General features: G+C 58.4%; 1 protein-coding gene across 7 annotated transcripts in view; it reads right to left on the reverse strand.

The window, feature by feature from the left end:
• Positions 1 to 21,330, reverse strand: part of BCOR (BCL6 corepressor) — a 44,049-nt gene extending 22,719 nt beyond the window's left edge. For 6 of the 7 annotated variants that reach the window (XM_043571164.1, XM_043571159.1, XM_043571162.1 and 3 more), the window contains exons 1-3: positions 20,529 to 21,329; positions 1,450 to 1,575; positions 16 to 94 (exon numbers count right to left, since the gene is read on the reverse strand). In XM_043571164.1, coding sequence (XP_043427099.1) covers positions 16 to 94; positions 1,450 to 1,535 — 165 coding nt within the window. In that variant the 5' untranslated portion in view covers positions 1,536 to 1,575; positions 20,529 to 21,329. Of the gene's footprint in view, positions 1 to 15; positions 95 to 1,449; positions 1,576 to 20,528 lie in introns of all 7 variants that reach the window. The other variant, XM_043571158.1, reaches the window with a different exon arrangement.
• Between the last annotated feature and the right edge of the window lie 4,221 nt (positions 21,331 to 25,551).

Consider the following 25,551-nt stretch of genomic DNA (forward strand, 5'->3'; position numbering starts at 1 on the left):
CCATTAATCTCTTACCACGTTGTGGTTCAAGGGATTCTCCTCCCTCAGTTCCAGTCTGGCCTTTGAAGCGTCACCATCATTTACAGGAATTTTCCTATTTAAAAGGACACACCAACTTCGTGAAAGCGTTCCTTGCTTAACGCATCTTTCCGTACGTAGATGGCCCCAGGAGAGACCGGCTTCTAGTAAGCTCCATTTTTCAAACCGCCCTCACAAAAACATTCCTCACCAACGGCCCGGCACTGAAAGTTGTCCCCAAATGGTGATTCAACTGGGCTGGGAGAAAACAAAGGAAAGGCGGGGCGCGACGGGGACGTGAAGTCACAAATCCGTCCCCAAGGTGGAGGACGCGGAAATTAAGATCGTGCGCGACGCCTTCTCCCAAGAGGCCAAGTAGGCTGTGCGAGCCGACCCTTCCAGGTTCTACCTGAGGGCAGACGTTAGGGAGTCCAATGGCCAAACGCCAAAGTGGAAAGACACACAAGGCCGGAGTCTCCCGGCTGGCCGCATCCATCACTTGTGCGTTCCTCACGAAAGGCAGGCTTTCGAAAAGTTTTCCCCAAACAAAGTTTAGGGGCCCTGTTCTACAACACCGGTTTCCATGGTGATAATGAAGCCATATTTGACTGCCTTTATCAAAATGACGGGGGCGGGGGGGGGGGGGGCGCGGGGAGACACACGAATATCATACAAAATGCCAGCTGCTCTAGGCTCCCGAGAAAGCCGCACACCTGTGCCAGGCTGCTGCGGCTGCCCTGGGACTTGTTATCAGACGGCATCGATAAAGAAAGCGCTCAGTGCCAACTTGCAACTCCCCAGGATGAAATCGCTGACAAGCAGCAGCAGATACCCCGAACAGCAGCTTCAATCATCTACCGCTTAGCCGCCCCTACCCCACGCTCCAAAATTACGGATTAGGAAGCGTAAGAGAGCTGTCAGGGGATTGAGACCAGGAGCCGAGGGCCTCACTGCACACCCAGCAGAGGACACCGAGAGACCCTGGGCTTAAAGGAAGTGAGGGGTGGCTATCTCCCCATTTATTACTGAGCAAACTATTTGTTTTAAAAGCACTTCGAATGCCGATCCACCTGGGCCCACACTCCTGACATTTAGAGTTAAAGCAGCATATAGACTGGGATTAATTCTCCTTCATAAATATGAAATAATAAATTAAGGACGAAAGTGCACTGAAAGGCCGCTTTAGGGGCTAATCTTTTAAAGGGCGGCAATGCTTCGCTGAGCCGGGTTGCCTGTTAAAACTGTAAATCAAGGGCCGCCGGCTAGGCGGGAGATCTTTCTCCCCCCACCCCTTTTGCGCCCACTCTGGCTTTGAGAAGGTGAGGGGGGCTTCCGCATGGGCCCTGCTCAGGAGCTTGGGGGGAGGGGGGGGAGGGGGGAGGGGGGCACCCACCCTCTCTCCCGGGGCCCCAGCCAGACAGGCCCACTCACCTGTCTTCGTTGATCCCACACATGCGGACCCTCTCGCTGTTCATCCAGCTGTGAACGTTCCCATACAGGGGGGTTGCTGAAAGCATGTCGTCTTCTTGGATGGCAGCTTTTCTTCAAGCGTCTAGTCTGTTAAAAAAAAAAAAAAAAAAAAAAATTCCAGGAGGTTGACTAAAGAAGAGCCAAAGAGGGAACCGGAGAGGCTGTCTTTCCAAGCAATTCATACAGAGCGCAGACTCGGGAGGGCACGTCGTACTCGATGTCCTACGGACGTCCAGGACGGAAGGGGCACACCTGACCCAGAGGGTCCCGGGCTGACCGCACGCAACTCCCTGGCGGGCGGGGAGGGGTCCAGGTGCCGCACACATCACCACCACCCCCGGGCGCCTCGGCCTGCCCGCTGGCCTCCCTTCTCCTTTCCCAGCCTTCGGGAACACACTTGGCAGTGCGGTATCTGGATGGAGGGTTAAAAAGAGTCGGTGGGCTGGTGAACCATCCCACCCGGCCCTAGATTAGATTAAGCGCCGAACCCGGGTGGTTTTGCCTGGGTGGTTTGGCCTGGGAGCTGCAGAGGGAGGCGGTTGAGTAATTCAATGACGCCTGCTCACTGGGGACAAGAAATCATTAGCGAGTGCAGAAGTCTTAGCAGCCCAGGCTGCCGGGCTGCGAGCCACTGGCACGCTGGGAGCGGGCAAAAGGCACCCATTTTCCACCCACGGGGAGGGGGTGGCTGCCCGGGCAGCGGAGGGGAGAGCACCTCTCCCCGCCCTGCCTTACCTTCTCTGCCCACCACCCCCACCCACATCACATTCTAGTTTGCTGCATGAGTGAAGGGTCAGGACAAGCTGCATTTTATTAACAGGATTATCACGGCGCGTGATTTATCCTCGTGCAGGATTTTAATTGCTCTTTGGAGGTTGAGCCGTTTCTTTTGACTGCGCTTCAGCCCATATCCTGCTGTTAAATGCTGGGTTAATAAGTAGGGGAGCCTTTAATGCCTGGGACCGATGGCCCTCGGCAATCTCCCCCCGCCCCCCCCCCCCAACCCCACTCACAAACACATCGTCATCCCCCTTGTCCGGGCCGGGCCATGGCATCCTTACGTGGGACCCAAATCTGAGTGTGGAAACACGGGTGTGCAGATCGTCGGGGGAACTTTTCTTTCTCCTCCCTCACACACCCACCCACACAGTTTCCGAAAGCCCAAATGTTCCCTAACTCGACACATTTCCTTTGTTAGCAGGGAAAAATATGCAAATGCTCGCTTTTACACTTGAGCACAAGGAGCAGACTGCCAGGTCGGCTGGGCTGGAGGCACCGGGTCCAGGGACTCTTTCGGAGAGCAACCGAGGGGAGAGGTGGGGGAGGCACCTGGGAGACCAGACTCCAAGAGCCAGGGCTAGGCTAGCCCTCGGCATTTCTTTGTCCTAACTAGGCCTTTTGTCCACCAGTATCCCCGTCGGCCCCCTATACGTGGAACACCGTCTGGTAATCAAGAGCCACACACACAGACACCAGGGCTCAGAGTTGGAGCTCAACAATGAGGCAGGAGGAGGAGGAGGAAGAGGAGGAGGAGGAAGAGGAGGAGGAGGAGGAGGAGGAGGAGGAGGAGGGGAGGAGGAGGAGGCAGAAATCTGCAGTTGTAGCAGGCCTGGTGGGATTCCGAGCGCACGACTTGCCTAGGAAGTGTCTCTTTCTCGAGACAGAGGCGTTTCCGATGGGCTAGCTGCGGTGCCCCAAAAAGACAATCTGGGGTCCTAAAGAAGGTTCTGTCGGGGCTTGTGGGCTTGTCTCCCTTCTTACAGACATACAGATCATGTTGGGGGTCGTCCGCCCCTAGTGCAGGGATGACCACAAGGCACATTCAAGGGACTGTCCGCTCCCTAACCCCTGCCGCCCCTTCTAACAAAAGGAAGACGTTCTGGGTGGCCCGGCCGGTCTCAGATCATCCTACTTTGTCTCCCCCCCCCCACCCCAGGGCCAGTGACCCCTTTCCCTTGAAAGGGGTTTTCTTGAGAAGGGGAGGCCTGCGCTGATCGGAAAGGTGAATGAGATTTAGAGACACCTGGGGCCATTGGGTGCTTTCAGAGCTGTTCGCCCCTCTCCAGGACTCGTCCTGTGGGGCTTTCAACATTAACGCCGCACACTTAAATGACACCGGGCGTCAGAACGAAGTGGCTTCGCGTGCACGGGGTCAGGTGGAGTGCTGGGGGTGGGGGGCAGAGGGACGAGGCTGAACACTGAAGATACAAGGCAGGGGGAGGTACATTGTTGGATCCTGCTGACTACACACACACACACACACACACACACATACACACACACACACACACACAATCTTTAGCTGCCCCATGAACTTTTTGTGAACTGTTTAAAAGTGGAGGTCTGTTGAACAAACAGCGGCGCCACTGCCAGCCATAATTTCATTGCAACAAGCTAAAGACTTTTAACTCTTCGGGTTCCTGGCCAAACACCGAGCCAAGTGGGAAGGGCCAGGGAACAAGGGCCCTGCCCTGCCTGGCAGGAGGCCCTTCTCCAAGGTGACAGCCCAAATCCCCAGCAGGAACATTGTAGGCAGAGGCCATGTTGCGCCCACCCTGCGGCGACTGAAGGCTGGGGACCCCCCCTCCCCCACCTCTCTGGGGATGTAGAACCAAGGGGACCTTGGGGGAAGAAACACAAAGAGACTGAGAGGCGGAGATGCAGCGATGCTCATCCCATGCTCCACTTCTAGAAGGGGCTGTTGAAATAGTTGGGGTCTTTTTTTTTTTTTTTTTTTTTTAACTCTGAGAGAAAGTGCTTCAAAACTGACTTCGCTGACCCTTGGGCCACGGTGGAGAGGACAAATAATGTGCTTTAGATGACAAACAGGAGCAGGCACTTTGCTGCCGCGAGAGAGGCTCTATTTCCCCGTGTGCTCCCCACCCCCCTTCTTCTGCGTGCAGGCCAGAAGCGCCAGGATGCGTGAAGTCACTCCACAAGAGCACTTTACAGGCACCAACCTGTTTCCCTGTGAGCTGCTAAGTTACACCTTGGCTGTGGGGTTTAACCCTTTTTTCCAGGACTGGAGAGAAGGGGGCCGAGGACGCAGGATAGGGGTGGAGAGGGAAGGGGAAGGTGGGCCGAGAGAAAAGGTCCGACGGGGAGACCGAGCAGTGGCTGGTTTCTAAAGAAAAGACCCAGGAATTGGATTGGAGTGGGTGCCCACCGGCACACCCATTTCCGGGGAGAGACCTGGCTTGCAAAACGCGCGCGCGCGCACACACACACACACACACACACACACACACACCCTGCGAAGTAGCCTCCAGCTCTTGGACTGGAAGTGACTAGAGGCACAAGAGACCTTGTGCCCCCCCCTCCCCCACCCCACCCCAGGACAGACCAGGGTGGTTATATGCTCTGGAAGCCAGGGGTGATGGTGTGAGTATGAGGCTTGGCTTGGTCCCTGGGGTCACAGGGACCAAAATTAAGAGCTGGTGTCCCTGACAAGGGACACTGCCAAGCCTCAGACCAGACAGGAGGGGCACACAGGCCCCCGAGACGCACCCACCACCTCCACCATTTGACCCATTCGTGCCGTGAGAGCTGCTGGTCTTTCTTTAAAGGCGATTTACCCTGGCAGACAGCAAACAGCAGGTTGAAACGAGAAGGAACAGTGACCCTGAGCGGCTGGGAGGAGCCAGGGGAGGGAAGGCAGCACCAGATCGCTCCTGGCACCCCTCTTTTTTCTCCACCGGGCTGCTCCTGGCACCAGGCCACTTTTACTGCCTCCACCCTTGAAGCGGTGATCGGTTCAAGTCTGCACGTCACACGTGTCAAGTTCACCCACAAAATGGAAAGCATCGCCAGCAAACCACCCCAACTCTCACGTGGCACGCAAGCATGAATGGTGCCCCTTCCCAGAGTCTCTCTCACTTGGCACCCCTCTCCTCCACCAGGCAGTTTTCCGGCCAGTGGCCAAGAAGGCCTGGGCAGGTTTGTGGGGGGCTTCTGGCTCAGGAGGCTGAGCTGGCAGCAGGGAGACCAGCCGGTGTGCAGCGAGGGCTGGAGACCTGTTGGGGGGAAAGGACCTCCCTCACGTCATAGCTGGTTCTCTGGGCAAAACATGCAAGAACGCGGTGACCACAGCCGGGATCCCAGCTCCCACCCTCATCCACAGGGTGTCCGTGGGCAGGTGGCCGAACCTCTTCAACCTTGGTCCCCTCATCTGTAAATATCTGGCACCGTGTTTTCCAGAGGATTAAACTGCACTGTGGACTTGAGTCTTGCCCGGCAATAGCGAGTATAGGCGGCGTTTAACCCCACTAAACAGCATCTGACTCCACGAGGCACACTGTGGAACAAGCCCAGATTGGCTGCGGACTTTCTCTGTGGCAGTGGGAAGGCTGAGGCAAGGACACAGAGGGGGCCAGGCCAGGGAGGGGTGACCTTCAGCAGAGTTGTGTGGATTTCATCAAAGCCCAAAGCGAACCCCGCGGGAGCCCTTCCTGGGGCCGCTCCAAGAGCAGACTGAGTCACGCCCAGCGGCACTTCTCTCCCGATGTCAAGGAAGGGAGGGGTGAAGAAGTTCCTATTTTAGGATGGCGGGAGGGGGGCTGTGTGGGGGTAGAAGATGTGAGGGAAAAGCTCTCCCGGATGTGCACTGTTGGGGGCGGGTCCTCCTGGGCCCCTTTTTCCCGGGGCGGGTAGCAGCGGGGAGAGGGGGACCCCAAGACAGCCCCCTTCCCCCCCCTCCGCCCCCCGCCCCGCGTCGGGACAGGGCTTCCAGAGATGTGGCTGAGGTTGGTGGCTGGCTCTGCCCTCCCGCCCTCCGACGGTGTTGGAGGGGTGGGGGGTGGGGAGGAGCGATCCAGCTTGCCCAGGCGCCGTCTCTTGGCACACTTCAAGCCACGGCCATTGCCTCCGGGGGCGTCCCCACCCACGCCCCAAGTTTTGCATTAGTAACAGACTGAGCTGCGGAGCAGGAGGGGAGAGGGAGCGACGAGGATGGGAAACTCGCGCGGCCCTGACCTTTCGAGCAACCAGAACCTTCCCTGCCTCCTCCCGGGGCGCCTGGGTCAGAGCAGAGAGCCACTCGGGTCTGTCGGGGGGTGAACTTGGCCCTCGGCGGCGGCGGCTAGGGCGAGCGGGGGAAGGGCGCCCCCTCCCCTGCCTCAGCCCCGAGCGCGATCGGTCGGCAACAAAGGGATTTTCTCTCCCACCGCACACACCCGTGCTGCTCCGGGCTCGCCCGCCCCTCCTCGCCGCTCCTCCGCCGAGGTCCCCGCGCGGGGCCGCGCCACGGCACACACACCCACACCCTCGCGACGCGCCCCCGCCCCGCCTTCCAGGAACTCCGGCTCTCTCCGGGAGGCGGCCCGACCTCCGCAATCCCCAGTCCCCCCGACCCCGGTTAACCCCTCGGGCCCTGCGGCCCCGCGCGCTCCTCTGGGGTTTCCCCCTCCCGAGGCCCCCGCCGCTGAACCTCTGACAAAAAAGAACTTTGGGTGGGCGCACGCAGAACCCAGGAGGTGCTCCGAGCCCGGCCGGGGAACGCGCACCGCACACCCTCTCCTGGCCGTCGTCCTGGGCTCCTTCCGGAGCAGACTGGCGTGTTATCCTCCGTGGACATGCTCCGCCACCCCCCCCCCGACCCCATGCAAGCCAAATGTAGCCAACTGTGAAGTGGGAAGGGGTTCGGGTAGGGGGAGGCCCCTGCAAAGGATCCACGGGGAGAGGCGCTGCCAAACCGGGGGTGGGCCCCCCACCATGCACCCACCCCCACCCCCACCTGGCACAGCCGTGGGGCGGGGCAGGGGGGGGGGCGGGCTCTGCAGTTGGACCAACGTGGGACACTCCCCTTCTCCCCTGACACCGCTGCCCCCTTGTCCCTTTCACTTTCTTTCACGGTGATGCCACACACCACCACGTGGGCAAGAGAGGGCCCATTTGGAAGCTGGTGTCCCTGGACAGGACTGCGCCCAGGACAGGAAAGCTAGGTTGGATGCGATTAATCACCCTTACTTCCCCCTCCCCCCAACCCCACACCCCCTTGGGAGTGTGCACAACCTGGGGGCAAATCCAGAATAAACGAGCCATGTCACAACTCCAGAGGGGGTGTCACTGCACTGCAATCCCTACCAGGGTTTTGTAGGAATGAAACACACTTAATGCTCCCCACCCCACCCCAAGGAAAAAGCTATACCATAAGGCTATTAACAACAGCTATCATGAGTACACAGGAAGCACAAAGGAACTTTTTACGCATAAAAGATGCATAATACATTGGGTCCTGTGATCTGCACCCGGGTTCCTTGCTGATTGTGCGCTGCCTGGGAGTTCTGGGAGGGCCGGGGATGAGAGGGTCAGAGGAGGAGAGGGGTGCCCACTTTCTTTACAAGGAACAAAAGAAACCCCATGCCTGCTACTCGATCCTGGAACTCGGAACACCCCAAACAAAGCTGTGGAGCAACTACGGTGGAGATGGGGGCCCATGAATTTTTGTAGCTGTTCAGAGCTTAATTACTCCTCCTTGATCCGTGGGACTAGACACGACACCGCCAAGGTTAAAATGCCCCGAACAGCACCGAGCAGATGTGAGCGAGCTGGCAGACGCGCAAATGAGGCCTGCCTCCGAGCACGATAACAAGTGACTAATACATTGCATATCGTTGAAAGAAAATTATTTTTCTCTAATTTGCATTTGCTTGGGGAAAAAAAAAAAAAAAGCCAACCAGAGTCCCTCTTCACAAGCACGAGTCTAATCCTGGAAATACAGCCCGGCTGCTTTAAGAGAGCTGGAAGGAGGGAAAGACTGCCAGTGTTTTGGCGTTACAGGCTTGTTTATCTTTCCGCCTTTCCTCCAAGGCGAAACTCGTTTTGCAAGCAACATTCCTACAGAAAATGGCACACGTCATAAAAAGAGACCAATTTATAGAACTGGCACCGAAGTTCATGTATCACTCCAGAAGCATCTCCCAGCTCCCCACTGGGGAACCCAACTGGATAGAGAAGTCCACGTTGAAACTCGGAGAGGGTAGCCCTGGGGGGCTGGGGGCAATGAACTCAATTTGCAGATATCCTGGAGGCCGTACTCTCAGGGACCAAAGTCACAGAGAAGGACAAGATATGGAATTAAATCAGCTCTGGATGATCCTCCAAACCCTAGAGGCCAGGGCTGTGAAGGCTCCAACCTTGGGATGGGGAGGGGAGCGATTCTGACACCCAGTTTGCCCCAGGACTGCCCAGAGGCAGGCCCACCTTTCTGGCCATCCTGAACCCGCCTGCTTGGGCCAGCCATGCATCTCCAGGAGTGGCCAAGGCGATGACTGCCGCCACCAACTGCTCTCCCGTCCACCCCGGCGCCTCCCCGCCTCCCCGCAGTGTCTGGCCAGCGACCAGGAACTCAGAGAAGGCCTGTGGCTGGTAGACATCTAGTTGATTAAGTCACAGAGTGGGCGGCGCTGTGGGCACACCTCAGGACCCGCACGGTTGCGTCCTGCAGCTGAAGGCGAACGTGCTCTTGAAAATGGGAAGGCTAGGATGTCTGGGTAGCTCAGTAGGTTAAGGGACCGACTTCGGCTGAGGTCATGAACTCACGGGTCCGTGGGCTCCAGCCCCGCGCCCAGCTCTGTGCTGACAGCTTGGAGCCTGGAGCCTGTTTCAGATTCTGGGTCTCCCTCTCTCTCTCCCCCTCTCCCACCCGCACTCTGTTTCGCTCCCTCTCAAAAATAAACATTAAAAAAATTAAAAAACAAAAAGAAAATGGGAAGGCTAAGGGGTGTGGGCGCTCAAAAGCCAGACCGTACCCCTGCCCCCCAATACACCCCCCCCTTTGGGGTCCTGAACCTACATGCCTGTCTCTCCAACTTGTCTGAGTACCGGAGCCATTTCAGAGCAGGAACAAGGACCGTCAGAGCCTCTGCAACTTCCAGAAAGCCTTCAGTTGTGAATACATTGTTTCCAACAAGCTTGCTTAAGGGTTCAAAGTTCCTTTCCCACATCTTGAAAACCCTGCCTGCAAAAGCACCTGAGGAGGACCCAGGTCCACAGATCCTGGCCAAACCCCTCCCGACTGGGTGACACTCAGGACCCTGTGGGCCTTCTCTGCGTGACAAGCTCCCTAAATCACAACACACACATCCCGCACCTCCATCCCAATTCCGGGAGCCCCAAAGGTGTGTGTCGGGGACCCGTGGCGGGGAGGGGGGGGCGGCGCACGGTGCTGCTGAGTCTCGCTCGCACCCGAGGACGCTCCGGCCGGAGAGCGGCGGCCACCTCTGCGGCTCTCCGCGGGCCTGCATAGTGCACGCTTTGTGTAAGTGCCGAGGAGGCGCAGGGCTGCTCGTGCACCAACAGCTGTCACATTATTTGCACTCGCTGTAAACAGCCTTCACATTCCCCCCTTACCACATAGTTAAAGCCAGACTAACAATCCACAGTTAGAGATCAAACCAACAACAGCAGCATTGTGTCTGCCTCCGCTGCCTTCGCACCAAGCCCAGCAGCTGGCAGGTTTCTCCGGAACAAGGGGACCCCCCTCTTCCCCCACCCCGCCAGGCTCCAGCCAAGGCTGGCCAAGGCAGCGTGCGTTTGTCGCCGCTGATTGTGAAAGCAAAAAGAACACGGCCATTTCGCAGGGATTTCTGTGTGGTTTATCAGCCCTCTCCCAGAGTTTTCTCCTCCCTCCCGGTGGCTTCGGGAGGCGCCCCTCCCCCACTTCCTCAGCTGGGAATAAAGGTTGTTCAGGCTCCCAGGGTCGGTTTCTGTGCTCAGCAAAGCGTGGGCTGGCCTGCCCCCGGGCCGGGCTTGGGGTCGGGGCAGGGAGGCCTGCGAGCTCTCCGCTCTCCGGGCCTCTGCACTTCCCGCGGCCCGCGCGGCCCCACTGCCTCCCGTGCTTCGAAAATTGTCCAACTCCCTGAATACTTACTGGCCGCCCCACTGATCAAAATGTCTCCTTTATGATTTTTGGTTAAGGCGAACATTTCCATAATCGTCATTATTAGCGCAAATTACACGCCTAATCGGTCCTTAAATAGATTTTAATTAAATAATCATACAAGGCTCATTTTATGACTTAAGAAAGGCATTACTTTTCGTTATAAACTTTCCACCAGGATATAGACTAACGATACCAGACAAATACTTATTCTTTGAAAATCACCAGTAACTGATGGGCAGAGTATCATGAAATGATACTGTTTCACCTTCTGGAATCCAAGCAGAGACCAGACATAACCACATCTGCGCAACTTTCCTCCTGAGAAGGGGAGGGGGGGGGTTTCCCCTGCACAGCATTACTTTTGTTGTCTTCTCTTTCAGGCCAGTGGAAACAACCCCCCAAAGCCACTTTCCCTTACCCATCTGAAGAGATTTCTCCAGCTGGACGTCTCTCTTAGAGACCACTCCTCCCCCCCCCCCACCCCCATCCATCCGCTTTCCACCCTTTGGTCGGCTCTCAGCCTTGGTGCAAAGCAGGCAGGCCGTGCTTGTTAAATGCTGTGTAAAATGCTGTTAATAAAATAATAAATACAAAGGATGGAGGCTGCTGGTTCCACGGGTGTTTTGACTGGAAATGCCTTGGCACTTGTCATGTGTTTATGGGAGGGCAGACAACTCCAGGATTTACACAGTTTGGACATTTCTGTACTTCATTTATTCTGTCCTAAATGACGTAGGCCTAGAGCTATTTCAAGTTTGCATTTGTACAGAACTGTTAAGTGCCTAAGAGCTTCTCCAATTAGACCAAGTTTTAAATCAGACCCAAAGCTGGACCGTCCCTACACTCTGACTCGCCCCTCTGCCCCTGCTGCGGGAGAAAACAAACACTCTCAACAGCAACCCCCTGTCCCTGCTCTCCCCACCTTCACCCCTTCTGGGGGGCATCCAGGGCAAAGGTTAAGGTGTCTTCAGATTACAGGCATGGCCCTGGCTACCCAGTGTGGAAATCATGGCTGTGACGCGCACCCTGGCCACACTCTACCTCTAAAATAGTGAGCTGAGATGCGGGGGGAAACTGCTGGCCTGGTAAAACCCACTGTTCACAAAACAATGTCAGCAAAGGCTGGAAGGCATTCTTTAGAGAGGGACCAGGGATTCGTGCCTACTGAAGCTCTTTCAGCACAAAGGCTTTTAGGGGAAGAAGGGAAAAAGAGGGAGGGGGGGGGGAGGAGGAGAGAAAGGGAGGGCTCCTGTTTCAGAGCAAGCATCCCCTGAGAGTCAAGAACCAAGTGTAGCTTCAATCAAACGCTGACTTCCCCTCTGGGAGTCGAGTAGGAAACCTGATCACAGTAGCTTACTACCGGCCTGGATCCATACAGGTCTGGTTTTCTTCTCATGCTGGTAATTTTTTAAAATACATATCGATATTAAAAAAAAAAAAAAAAAGAAGCAATCCCTGGCAGACTTTATTGAAAACCACACTGAGACCTCGTAACATCCGGACTTAATCCCTATCAAACAAACCACAGCACCTCTGGCCTCTGCAGCAGGCCACCCCCTCACCTCTTCCAACCAGGTCTCTCCCCTCCAGCCACTGGCTGGCTGTTCTCTCTCCTGTGAAAGGGAAGGACGGGAAGGCTTGCCAAAGAGCACCTAGATACCGGGTTCTGGAATCAATTCCTAACCATATAGTGATCCCGCTTAGGGGCAAAGAACTGCAACAAAAGAGGAACCCACGGGGGGGGGGGGGGGCAGGCCAGAGGAATATCCTTGGGAGGGGAATTTAAACCTGCATCCTTGGTCCCTGGACACTGGCTTGAGCAGGTCTCTGGGGCGCGCAGGGGCAGCAGGGAAAAGAGTAGCAGCCTATAGGAACAAGACCAGTCATTCAAAGCAATCCCTAATCCTCGGGGCCTACTATGTGCCAGGCAGTCTTCTTTGATCCTAAAGGTGGATAATTATTCCCAGTCTTACAAATGAAGAAACTTACTGAGGCTCAGAGGCCATAAATAACTTGCCCCCAAGGTCACACAGCTAGTAAAAATGGGCCACGGTCAAACTCAGTCCTGGAGTTGCGGAGAGGAGCCAATTATTGGTTTAATTGTACCATTTGAAATCCCCAAGAACTTCGGAAAGCTTCCTTGGCCCTTGTACTCGAGTACAGGGGGAAAGCGTTTAACACCTTTGCGACTCAGGCCACAAGGAGACTGGAACCCAGTATCTCCTACACCCAGGAATCTCTTGGCCCAGTTGAAGTCTTTCCCAATTTCCCGACTCCCCCCACACCTCCCTACACTGGAGGAGCCCAGAATAGGCAGGGGGTAGGGGGGTCGCTCCTCCCAGATCTCTCCAAAAAAAGCGCTGACTCCTGGTACTAGAACTGGGCCCGCCACCATAGTTGCCACATAAAGCAATAAATCACATTATCTAGATAGAGCAAGAGCCCTTTGGAAACAGTGCCTACACCTACCTTTCCCAGGGTTTTAAGGTAAAACCTCAGGGACCAAAGTGGGATGGGGGAGGAAATTAAAAGGGAAGTGGCTTGCAAGAGGCGGAGCCCTACTGGACTCCCCCCCCCCCGCCCCCCCCGGGGGGGGGCTGGTCCCCACAAAAAGCCCAAGCCCGCGGACAAGCTGGGGACTGGTTGATCTTTCATTTTCCCAACTTCTCATCCCAGAAGCGGGGGGGCTGGGAGCCTAACATCCCCACCCCACCCTTTCCCCAATTTCCAGATCTGCTCCAGGCTTTCAGATGCTCCGGGAACTCCCCACCCCCGACGACACAGGCTCCACAGCCTCTAAGGCCGAGGGCCATCTCCTGCTCCGCTTCGGGGCGACTGGGAAGGACAGGGGCACCGGACAGCCGGCTGCCCCTGCGGGCTTCCCGACCCCGGACCGGTTTCTCCTCCAAGAGGCCGAGGCTCCGGATGTGCGAAATGGCTCCAGGGGCGACTGGGCGGGCAAGGGCCTCGGCAGCCGGAGGGATCGAGGCAATGGCGGCGCCGGGTCCTCACCCCGCTAGCCAGCCGAACACGCCCCCGCCGCCCGGCGGCCCCTGGCTCCCTGCCAGTGGCTTTCTCTCTCTCTCTCTCTCTCTCTCTCTCTCTCTCTCTCTCTCTCTTTTAAACTTTTCGGCGTTGGCGATTGGGACAGGGTTTCCAGCCTCCGCCCTGTCCCGGCCCCCTAACTCGGTGCAGGTCCGTCCAACCCCCGGGAAGGCGACCCCCGCCCCGGCACCGCGAGGCACTGGCCCGGGCCGACGCCTTCCCCCCACACCTCGAGCCACCTGGAGCGGGCGGCTTCCCGAAGCAATCGGCATCCGGTAGAGCCTGGGACGACTGCGACCGCCGCGACCGGGGAGGAACTCCCGCAGCCTCCAACGGTCCGGGCCCGGCCGCTGCGCGTGCAGCGCGCCCCACACCCGCGCGCTCTCGGAAAGAACTTCTGCAGGGGGGAGGGGAGGGGAGGGGAGGGAGCGGGGCGGGCAGGCCTGTGGGTTTGTTGTTTTTTTTTTTTTTTTTAAACTCTCCAGTTGCAAGAGTTTTGGGTGTCCCTGGCACGACGGCCAGCGCTCGGGTAGAACAATAGGAATGGGGGCTTGCCGGAAATGGTGCAGGAAGACCCCCCCATAACCCTATAAACCTCTCCTCCCCTTGCCATTTACTGTTGGCATTAAAAGACCCCAGTGCCTTCAATGCAATGGTGCCTGTTTATAACTTTTCCCCGCTGGGTCCCCATACCCTAAACAAGTCCCCCTCCTCACATTAGGAAATCGTAAGGGCAAAGATCGCTCCCAAATCTGTGACCTCTGGGAGCTCTTTGCCACTTTCACCTGCTCCCTCCCGGCACCCCAACCTGACTCACCCCCTCCCCCCCAGTAGTTTCTCTGGTTTGCACCTAGACAATAAATTTAGTTTAATTTAGCTTCCGGTCTTTAATTTTAGCAGGTCTCCTTTTTGCATGCAAATCAATATGGCAATTACCATCTAAAAGCTCGCCCAGCCCCGGGTCAATGTAAATTGATCATTGTCCGCCTTCCACAAAATAACACCGGGAGTCTGTGGTGCATAATGAGATTATACTGGAAACTGTCTTTTAGATCACAAATTATATTTTATGCTGTCAGGATCTTCTAGCGGACTTCCCCGCTAGTCTAATCACAGGGAGCCGAGCCCGTGGGTGCGGAGGGGCAATGGTTGGCTTGGGGACACATGGCTCGAAAAAAATAACCAAGTGAGGGCCCCTCATTTCCGAGACCCTCGGCTGGAGACCGGCACAGACGAGCTTGTGCTGGGAAAGGGGGCCTTCTACAGAAATATCGCGGAAAAGCATCGTTCATTAATCCCCATCCAACACAAAGTCAGATACCCCTTCCGGAGGAACACGTTGTAGACAACCAGCAAAAGCCGTCGGGCCGGGCTGGTGGTCGGGGGAAGTCTCGGGCCAAGTGCTCCAGACGAAAGCGGCTTGGCTACCATCGGGGTTGCCTGAGGAGGCCATCTACTCCTGCCCCGGCAGCCTCTCAACGGCGCCGCCGCCACCTAGGCCCCAGCAGCGCAACCAGCTTTTGCAAACAGACGGAATCCCGCGGGCCGTACACACTGGGCAAAGCAGCTGGGGCGGACCGTGGCCGGCCTCGGCCTCCCCTCCCCGAACCGTGTGAGCGGGCGGCCCAGGCCTCCAAGCAAGGATAAGGTCCTTTCTCGCCGAGAGCACCACTCTCCCGCCCCTCTGCGGCCCCCAGGGCACGGGTGTGACCCTGGGGCCTAACAAAGGGCCTTCAGAGTTCCTTTCGGCCCCGGGCCGGCGGGGGAGGGGTGGGGCCAGTGGGGAAGGGGTGGGGCTCGCCGGCCGAAGTGGACCCTCGAGGTCCCCCACCCCGCCTCGCCGCGCCCCGCGCCCTCGAGGAAACCGCCTAGGTGGCATTGTCAGGGCCGCCGGGCGCTCCAGAAGGCCGTCCTGGAGTTCGGGAGGCACTGCGGCCTGCAAGCCTCCCGCCCAGCCCGCGGCCCAGCCCTGCCCCGCCCGACCCGGCGCGGGCTCCACCCGAGTGCGGTCTTCCCAATAAAAGCTGGAATTCCCGGCTGGGCTCAGACAAAGAGGGACCGCGGCAAATCGACGCCGCGGGCAAACCAAACCCTAGCCTAGTTTACGTGCGCGTCTGGGGTCACACAGGCGCCTGCTAATCCACCCTTACACAGGCCGTCCCCGCAAGGTCTCCTCCAGGAGAGGGGGAAAAAAAAAAAAAAACCAACCTAAAGCATGCCAATATGAAAGCCTACCTCCCCTTTATTCCTCCCGGAGGCCGAACTTCGCACTTCTTTCGGTTCTATCTTTATCAGTCCACCAGGCTGAGAGCCACATTAGCAGACAGGACTTCAGAGCAGTGCCACCACCCATTCCTCCTGACCCAGAGCTGAAAGCTACTCCTCTTTTTTCCTCCACCTTCCATCCGCTCAAGGTCAAGAACACAAAACCTCTTAGAAATCCTACCTGCTCAACACACGCCCTCTCCCCGGCTCCAGAAGCGAAGAAACTATAACCAAAAGTGATAGTAGTAAGTGAGGGCCATCCACCCTTAAGCTAGGCCACTTTGCCCTCAGTTTCCTTCCAGCCAACGACTCGCGATTTCCCTGTGAATGAGTTGCAGGAAGGCGGTGGTGCGGCCCACACGTGGGTGCCCACGGAGCTCCTGCCCGGCAGGAAAGTCCACAGTCAGGCAGTGAGGCGTTTTTGTCATTCAGCCTGTGTATCTAAGCACGGATGTATGCATATGAATGCTTTTTGTGTTTCCAAGTGACCCTCTTCACACCTTTAAATGGGCTTTTGTCTCTGGAACGCACTGACCGAAATTCTGCCCCAGTTTCCAGCTCAACAGAGTCTGGGATTTTCTCTTAGGATATCACTATAGGTGTCTGTATTTGCATGCCCGTGTTTACATTCCTCTCGGCCAGTTCTTTATCTCTTCTGTATCTCTTGTTCCATGTGGGCACCGGAGCCCAAGTGTCTTGATTTGTCTCAGCACTTGTCATCCAGGCGCACATCTTAATCTGAGCATTCCTGTCTAGCTCCTACACCTCCCCACTACGTACAATTCTTGCTTTGCCAGTAATGTGGCCCGTTCCCAGGCTACACCAATATGGGTTTGCAGTTTAAATGGAACTAGAGGATCCCCTGGACCACAAACCCTACAAGGAAGAGGGTGGGGAAGGAGGCAGAGGTGCGCTAACTAATGATTCATTTATACACAGGGTAACCCACCCACCAATTTCAACCTCTAGAAAGAACTAGACCACTGTCTGCAAAGTTATGTTACATCTTCAGATGGATTCAATATCGATCCCATGTATGTGTATATATGAATGATCGATCTTGTACACATCGCTATCCAACTCCTGTTTAGAGGCTGTCTCCTTGCACATATCTGATCCTAACTACCCACAAGTTCATGGTTAAGGGTGCGTCTATTTATACAGACAACCCAAGGACCTCTATGCTGTGTCCAACGCATACCTGGACACACGGGGCCTGACATTTCAGCCTCAGGTCTCAGGTCTGCAGCAGTCTTGGTCAGAGGCCCCACCCCACTACAGCTCAGGGCCGACCTTCCTATTACTAGATGTCTGCATGAATTCTCTCTGGGAACGCTGAGGTCTATATCTGCATTTCCCAAACTCAGTTCCTTAAGTGAGGGTGCCCGCTATGTGTGTTCACACCTCATTCCCACTGAGAAGTCCTGGGTCAAATTAGATCATCCAGCAGCTACGTTTGGTTCGTCCAAGAATCGAGTCCAATGCACCAGGATGTGAGCGTGCGTGCACAGAAGAGAAAGGAAAACCCTAGGCCCAGACTCCCGCCCCGCCCCCTCTCCCCCCCCGGGGGGTGCTACTCTGCCTCCAGGAATTTCTACTAGGATCTTTGCCCCCACACCCCCATTACACTCCGTTGCCTTTAAAGGGTTAAGAGAAATCCTCACAGCCTTCCCTCCACCCAGCTCGCAGAGCCCGCAGGCTTGCTCGCTCACTCGCTGCTCACGGGAGTCTGCCGCCGCCTCCGCGGCCCGCCCCCCCCTTTCCCGTCCTTCAGCCGGGAGGGAGCCTGCATGCCTGTCTAGACCGATCTATCACAGGCACACCAACAACACCCGCGAGAGCGCGGAGACCCTGCCCAGGTCCCCCTGCTCGCACGGTTCCCGGCGGGCAGAACCCGAGGAGCGTGACCGCGTCTGCGGGGTGGGGGTGGGAGCCTACCCGCGCGGGCCGCCCCGAGCGCACCGCGGGTTCTCGCCGGCCCTGGCCCCGGCCCCCGGCGCTCCCGCCAGCCCGGCTGCCGGGGCAGTCACAGCTCTGCGCGCTGGGCAGTCCTATTTTTATCTTGTCTAATCCCAAACTGGGCGGGGAGCACAGGCGTCGTGCTTAGAGAACAAGAGATAGGCGAGGGAGGCGGGGAGGAGCAGCCAGGCAGCGACGCGAGCAGGAGCGAGTTAAAGACACAGTCGAGGCGACCGAGAGCAGGAAGAAAGAGCGGGCTGCGCGGGCCTCGCGGCGCTGCACGCAAAGCGCAGCCCGGCGAAGTTACACACTCGCCTCTCCGCCACCCCTCGCTGCTAGTCCCTCCCCACTTCCCAGCGGCGCTCTCCGAAGCCCGGGCCGCGGGGGCCCTGGCCTGTGTGGGAGGCAGAGGCCCGGCCGGCCCTGCAAAGGGTTGGGGAGAATCGCTAATGAGCTGTGCGGCCCATTGATCCGGAGAACACTTCCTAATTAACTCTCAGTCACCTACTGGTGACAGCGCCTCAAAGGACAGCGCTGGGGCCGTGCGAGCCCCAGCCCCGACCTGCCCGCCAAGCGCCTGGCGCCCGAACCCCGCGCGTTCCCCTAACTACCCCAGGTTCTGGGTGAGTGGCGGCGGATACCCGCACACTGAAGGCTAGCCTCCCATTAAACCTGGACGGCATATTAATCACCGCCATCTCACCTCCCCCCCTTCCTCCACGCGGTGAAATCATGCCCAAAATAAACACGAGAACCAACACTGCAAAGCCCAGACCAGATAACAGGTCGGGGGTGGAGTGGGAAGGGTCGAGAAGCAAACGTATTCTCCAAGTGCCCACGTACAGAAGTCTCCGAGGCCGACAATTAAAATGCCTTCCACACAAGCAATTTCGCTAGCAAAACCGAATCCAACACCTCGTAAGGATTGATTTCGGCCCGCGGTGTCCGTTTCCAGGGCCACAGGAAGTGTCAGATGGCTAGAAATACCCAACTCTGTCTGCGTTCGCCACCCACTACCTTCTGGGGTGGGCCATTTCCTCCCTGTTTTCACTTCCAGGCCAATTTTAAGGATTTTTCGACAAGAGGCTACCCCTGGCACCAAATACCACCACCCCTCCCCTCCCCTCCTCTCCAAAAAAATTTTAGAAAAAAAAAAAAAAAGAAAGAAAGAAAGAAAAAGAAAAAAGAAAAGAAAAGAAAAAACCCCAGCTAAAACCATGAGCTGTCTGGTCTAGACACAGAGAGGCTGTGAGAATACCTATTTGAAGCGCGCTGGTTTCTTTTTAAGGTTTGTTTTTAAATACACATAACCCTCCCCCTTCCTTCGCTCTGCAATTCCCCCAACCCCCACCCTTCAGACGCCGGCGGCGCGCGCCCTCGCGCGCAGGCACTCACAGCCTCTAGCTGGAGATCGCGGACTTTCTGGAAAAGATTCATTAACAGCAAATTAAGCCTCGCCTGGCCTCGGCCTACACGCGGCCAGACTCCGCCGTCTCAGGGACCCGAGGAAGTGCCCACTCGAAAGTGCGAGCGGCGGGAAGCCCGCCGGGACCACGCGTGCCTTGAGCCGCCCTACTCCGCTCACGGCGCCCCAGGGCTTGCTTGGTAAACAGCAGGCGCACGTCGCCGCCGCCCCGAGCCCCCGAGTTGGCAGAGGCTCTGCAGCGCAGCGGCCCGCCTGCTCCGAGCGCGGGCCCCGCGGCGCGGCGGCGCCTTGCCCGCCTCGCCCTCCCCACCTCGGCCGAGGATCGCGCCCGGGTGCGCAAGTTCCTCTTCGCCCTCAGCCTCTGCGCCGCACGCCCTCCGAGTGGGACCAACTTCCTCCGGCCGCAGACACGCACACGCCCAACCAGCTTCCCCACCAGACTCCCAGCAGCCGGGTGGAGGGCCCAGGTCTCACCCCCCCCCTCACCGCCCGCACCCTCCCTTCCCGCCGCCGCCCCCGCACATTCTACCCCCGCCCCGGGGGGCTCACAACTTAAAACCTACTAGGCAACGTCGGGGAGGGCGTGGGGGTGGGAGGGAACCGCAGATTATAATTTCAGAAGAACATTTTAAAAACAAAGCGTCTGACCTGGCGGGCGGGCGGGCCGACGGGCCGAGTCGGAACCCCTAGCACAGCTCGATTTCCTAGTAGTTTCTTCTTCTTCTTCTTTTTTTTTTTTTTTTTTAATCCACGTGATTCGCGCTTTGGGGCAAGCCAAGAAAAAACCCGGGACTCCCCTCCCGACTTGCGCGGCGGCGGCAGCAGGTCGAGCTCGGCTCGGCCCGGGGCGCCCGCCACACACCCTCGCGCACGCACACGCCGTCGTTCCACTAGGAGGAACGACCGTCCCCTGGAGAGGCGAGGCGAGGCGGCGGCGGCTGGGGGTTTTTACAGTTCTTTCCCGAGTCGAAAAAGAAAGCAGACGGGAACCCGCCGCCCTCCCCTTCCTGCTCGCGAGCTAACGCCGAGCCGAGCTTCCCAGCTTCCAGCCCAGCTGCCCCCCCTCCCGCGCCCGACTCGCGGCGCTCCGCGGCGACCGCGCTCCCGCGCACAGACACACACAGGCTGCAAACTTCCACTCGGCGAACTCCCTGCTCTCCTCCCAGCCCCCCGGGAGGCGGCAGGCCCCCCGCCGCGCCCCTCCCTCCCCGATGCCCACGCGGGGCCGCTTAGGCTGGCTGCATTTTTAATAACTTACAGCTAGGAGATAAAAACGAAAGCGAGCCAAGCAGCCAAAGGGAAGCGCAAGGCGAAAGCTTCGAGCTCCGCGGGGTACGCGAGAGTCGGAGGAGCAACCCGCTGCGGGCGGGGGCCCCGAGGGAGGGGGCCGACTGCAGCCCGCGGCGCGCCCGCCCGCCCGCCGCCCGCGCGGCCTCCCCGGGGAAAGGTGTTCCGAGCACTGACCTGAAATCCCCGGCCGGGGAGTGAGCTGGGAGCCTGCGATTCGGCGCTTTGAAGTTTTCCCCCCCGAACAGAGTCGAGGCGGCGAGGAGGAGCGAGGGGCGGATGGCTGGATGGGGAGAGGTGTGCGGGGTTGGAGGAGAGTGGGGTGGCGACGTTAGCGAGCGGAGAAGGAGCCGGGCCGGGGAAGCGCGGCGAGCAGCAAAGTTTGCCGTCCCCGGCTGCCCGCAGCCCGCTCGCGGCGCCGCGCTCGCTCGTCTCCCTCGCCGTCTGCTGCCAGCCGGCTGCCCTCGGGGTCGGCCCCGCCGAGGGGTGGGCTCTGGGCCGGGTGGGGGCGGGGCGGGGCGGGCTCAAAGCCTCCGGGCAGGTGGCGACAGCCCCGCGCGATCCTCCGGGCTCCCGCGGCTGGGCCGGGCTCGGCCGGGCTCAGCAGCTCCCGCGCCGCCGCTGCTGCCGCCCGCGCTCGGGCAGGAGCCCCAGCGCCATGTTGACGGATCGCCGCGAGCGCCCGCTCGGGCTGGGTGTGTGTGTGTGTGTGTGTGTGTGTGTGTGTGTGTGAGTGTGTGTGTGTGTGTGTGCGAGTGTGTTGGCCAAGTCGTCCCTGCGCGGCGACAGCGCGGCTTGGGCTCCCCGCCCGGCGGCTCGCGGGCTCCCCCTCCGCCGCCGCCGCCCGCCTCGCTCCCGCTCTCGGTCGCGGTCTGGGCTCCGGCGCGTCTCCCCCGCAGCCGCCGAGCTCGGCCCGCGTTCAGCGAGGAGCGTAGCTCTGCCTCACCTTGCCGCTGGGAGCCCAGGCTCCGTCTGCCGCCGCACGCCGCGATCCCAACGCGTCCCCCTCCCTGGTTCCCTCCTCTTCCTCCTCCCCCTCCCTCCGCCCGCCCTCCCTCCCTCCCTCCCTCCCAGCAGCCGCCTCCCCTCCCCCCGCAGGCGCAGCGCTCGGGCGACAGCCGCCCGCCCGCCGCCGCCGCCTCCAGCTCTCGCAAGTTTGAGCTCCCCCAGCCTCCACTCACCCTCCGCTGCGGCGCCTCGGCGGTGGGGTTGTGAAGGGGTGATTCCCCGGGAAAGGTTTGCCCGAGTTTCCCCAGCGGTCATCGATTCCTGCCCCGGCGCGTTTCGCCTCTCTGGGTCCGAATCCCGGACCACTTGGGTGGCTCCCCCCCTCGCCCCTTGCCCTCCCCTCCCCCGCTCGGACCGAGTTGGCCGCGCACACCCGGTCCGGGCGCGCGTCCTGGGCGAGCCAGAGACCGGCTCGGGCGGCGGCGGCGGCGAGGGCGGCCCGTTGATCCCGAGCCGAGGGGATGGGGGGCGGCGGGGGCGGCTCTCCCAGCCGCGCTCCGAGACTCCCCTCGCTACCCAGAAGGCCAGTGGAGGACCGCAATTACCATAAAGCGCCTCGCACTCCGCGCAGCCAAAGCTGTCAAACCCCGGCGGCAGCCGCCGCTGCCTCCTCTCGCCACCAGCGCTGCGCTCTCCCGCTCGCGCGTCCCTTCCGAGACCCAGCAGAGCCTGGCGAGTGCGCGTCGGCGCCCACCCTTGCCCTGGGTCGCCCTTTCCTCCGGGAGGAGCCCTTGCCCATTCTGGTGTCCAGAGCTACCTGAAAACCCCACGCCGGGCCCGAGTGGCCGTTCCGCCCGAACTCCGCACCCGAGTTCCCCGGACGTTTCAATTGTGTGGGAATTGTTTGGATACGCGAGGGGGTGGGCAGCCAGTGGGGCACAAGGAAGCGGGGGTGGGGACGGTAGGGGAGCGGAGATCCTCCAGAATTCCTCTCGGTTCGCGGGCATTTCATAGTCTGCACCTCAGATGGTTGGAGGCTCCGTCCTGGCCCCTCACCCCAGCCTCGGGAGATTATCTCCCGCGTTTTATTTTCCTTGGCAGGGAGCAACTTTTGGCTTACACCGTTCGCCCCATAAATTTCCACTCGGTAACGTCGTGCTGATCGGTGCTCGGCGGCGGCGTACAGCCTGCGCCCGCAGCAGTTCAATTCAATTGACACGTATTGAGCTTCTCCAGCGCACCCGGCGCGGCGCTGGCTGCGGGGGGGAGGGCGGGGGCCGGCGGGCGGGAGGGGGAGGCGGAGAGGCGAGGTTCCGGCCTCCCCGGAGCGCAGAGCCTCTAGGGCGAGCCGTGAAGCCCCAGTTCGTGAAGCTGGCGGGAAGGGGTGGGAGTGGGGGAGGGGTGTTCCGGCCTAGCCGCACCCAGACCGCGGGCCCGGACCTCGCGGCAAAAGGTGATCCTACTGGGCCCTTCGCTAGTCTTTTTATGCTGGGAGTGGGGGAAGTCTCTTTCTGCCTAAGGACAAGATGGTGCAGGCTCGATGAGAACATCAATCCGAAATGGAGGTAGCTTGTAAATCCACACGGAAAGTTTTAAAATATCCTGGAGTGTCTCCATGCCAAAAATAATCAAAAGCATCTCAAGTTGATTACGAAGTCAAGGTCAAGGCCAAAATCAGCTCTAGCTCGCAGATCCCTTTTACAAATTAGACTTAATACTGACTGCGGGACTGGTGTTAGGTGCGATGTTATTTGTGCTGTTTTAGTTCTCGGTACATAGTTATAAAAAGAGCCCTTTTCAAAGCAGAAGTGAAACATCTCTACCGTTTGAAACCCGAAACTTCGGGCAGAATTAAATCTTCATGCTCCAGAGCTGCTTATAACAACTGATGTAAAAGACAGGCAGGCAAGTGCCCCCGAGAACAGTGCCCAGCCCTGCTGGGCCAGCGCCACTTCCAGGACTCGCCCCTGCATAATGGAATGCACGCCTTTTTCTTCCCAGTCTTTCTGGAGGTGGATGTCTCTGAAAGCTAACCCACACATTTTTTTAATCTCCGGTAACAAGCAGAAAGACACCTGGACTATTATGCTGTAAAGCTATTTTTTATAAAGACATTTTAGGGCCAGACATTAAAAGTTATTAGACTGAACGCATGCGAGTTACAGACACAGCTGGAGAAAAGGCCTCTGGTTGTGTGTTGTAGCAACATTTCTTTTTGAAGCGACTCCTTTTCTTCAAAACAAGTCTAAAATAACCGGGAAGGCTGAAGTTGGGTATTTGTGGGGAAACTCTCTGAACGTGGTTTCAGGCGAGGAGGCCGCTGTGCCACTGTGGGCCGCGCAGGAGAGCTGGCCTGGGCGAGTGTGGAGCCATGCCAGGCCCTTCCGGCTCGGTTAGGCCGCCGCCGAGACCCTGGCACGGTGCCCGGCCACCTTCTCTCCCCTTCCCATGCCTCCCCAACTCTCCCCCCAGGCACAGGCTTTTCCCGGAGTTAAGAGTCGCATGTAACCGTCCAGAACTTTTGGAAAATCCAGGAACTAAGTGAGACACGGAGCCTGCTGCCTCTGAGTCCTGTGGCCTCCTGGGGCTGCTGACAAAGGGGCCTGTTTGTCTAACTTTAAAAGTCCTAGAGTTAAAATGAATTGCGGGGGGGGGGGGTTGCGGTGCTGTAAATGTGAGGGGGCCTCGATGCTGGAGACAAACAGGCCAGTACATTCGCCTTTGACGTAATCTGCAGCGTTCAACCCCCCCCCCCCCACACACACACACATACACTGTTTTAAGGAGCCGGGCCTCCATGGTATCCCCGTGCGGGCTGGTGGGATTAAAGGGTTTCGTTTCCATCTCTGAGGGATACATTTTCCAACTCTGTGGGATTTTAAAAATATCTTATTAAGGGAGTCCTAAGAGGCATGAGTGTGTGTGTGGGGAGGGTGGTTCGTGACTCACTGGGAATTAAAATGTGAGATTTTCCGGAGGTGCTCTAAGGCAGGGGAGGGGTAGGGAGTTTACACCTATTGGCCCGGTTAGTTGGAATTGTTCCAGGGAGGAGGAGAAGAAAGCTCCTGAAGGGCAGTCCCATCCTGAGTCCCCATTCAGGAGGGGACTCCGAGAGCTGGGGACACCTCGGAGCCTATGGAGCGTTTGGGCAGCTAGGGCCTTTCTGGGCTCCCTCCTCCCCTGCCCTCCCACGAGTCCCCCGGGAGCTGACCTGGGGGTCAGGCCGCTATACCCAGCACTCAGCAAGGGGAGGATTTCAATGAAAGCAGAGGAGGAGGCGGAGAGAGCCAGTGAGTGAGTGCAAAGGAGAGGAGGCAGCACAGGCAGTGGAGAAATAAAGAAACAGGAGAGGTGCAAGGCTACCCCTCTCCCACCCACCTAGACCTCAGGCTCTCAGGCACTCTTCTCCTGCACATTCTATCCAAGCTCTGCAATCAGGCAAGCAGGCCGGAGCCTCAGGGAACAGGCCTGGAGCCCGGCCACCCTTTTCCGCCCAGACTGACTGTGCAAGACCTGTCAGAGCCTCTTCCACACCTTCAACCACCGCCCAGGCCTAGGGGAAAGGCCATTCCTCCCGTGGTGAGGTCCTTACCTGGTATTTCGTGGACCCTGGGGTTCCAGCATGGTGGGTGCGGCTCGTTTGTAACAAACGTGTGGGATCTAAATCATAAAGCTCTGTAGACCCCTGATGACACTCTTCAGAGGCTGTCCTCACATTTATGACACTGGTTATGGGGATAGGTGGGATTTGGGTGGTCACGGGCGATGTATTTTTACCTTACATGGTGTGAGCTGGCCTATTAATGTTAAACGTTTTAAATAACACACAAACACCCATACTAACCGGTTGCTTTGTGCAAAGAACTCTGGGCTACCCAGTGGCACTGAAAAGATTCACTAGCCTGCCCCCTCCAAGCACAGGGCATCCTCCGTTCCACGGATTTCAGTTATGAAGAAACATCTAAAGGGAGCTGCTTTCCATGGCAGAAGTCTGCTAGACTGAGAGGTCGCTAAGTTGAAGAGGGCTGTTCTTTCAGCCCAGCCTTTGAGGGGTTATTGGGCGTTTGGGGGAGGAGGGTCCCAGAGGCAGGCAGAAAGTTAGTACCCACTGCCTCTTGGAGTTCACACCGAGGGGCTCGCTGGGTAGACGGGTGTCAGCCTGATGAACATAAATAAGGGTGGCTTCAGGGAGGCCCTGTCTTGCGCTCCACCTGCCCCCCCCCCCCTTAAGAGCCCTCGAAGCACCGCGAGG

The sequence above is a fragment of the Prionailurus bengalensis genome, chromosome X (assembly GCF_016509475.1).
Source record: "Prionailurus bengalensis isolate Pbe53 chromosome X, Fcat_Pben_1.1_paternal_pri, whole genome shotgun sequence".
Taxonomy (NCBI): domain Eukaryota; kingdom Metazoa; phylum Chordata; class Mammalia; order Carnivora; family Felidae; genus Prionailurus; species Prionailurus bengalensis.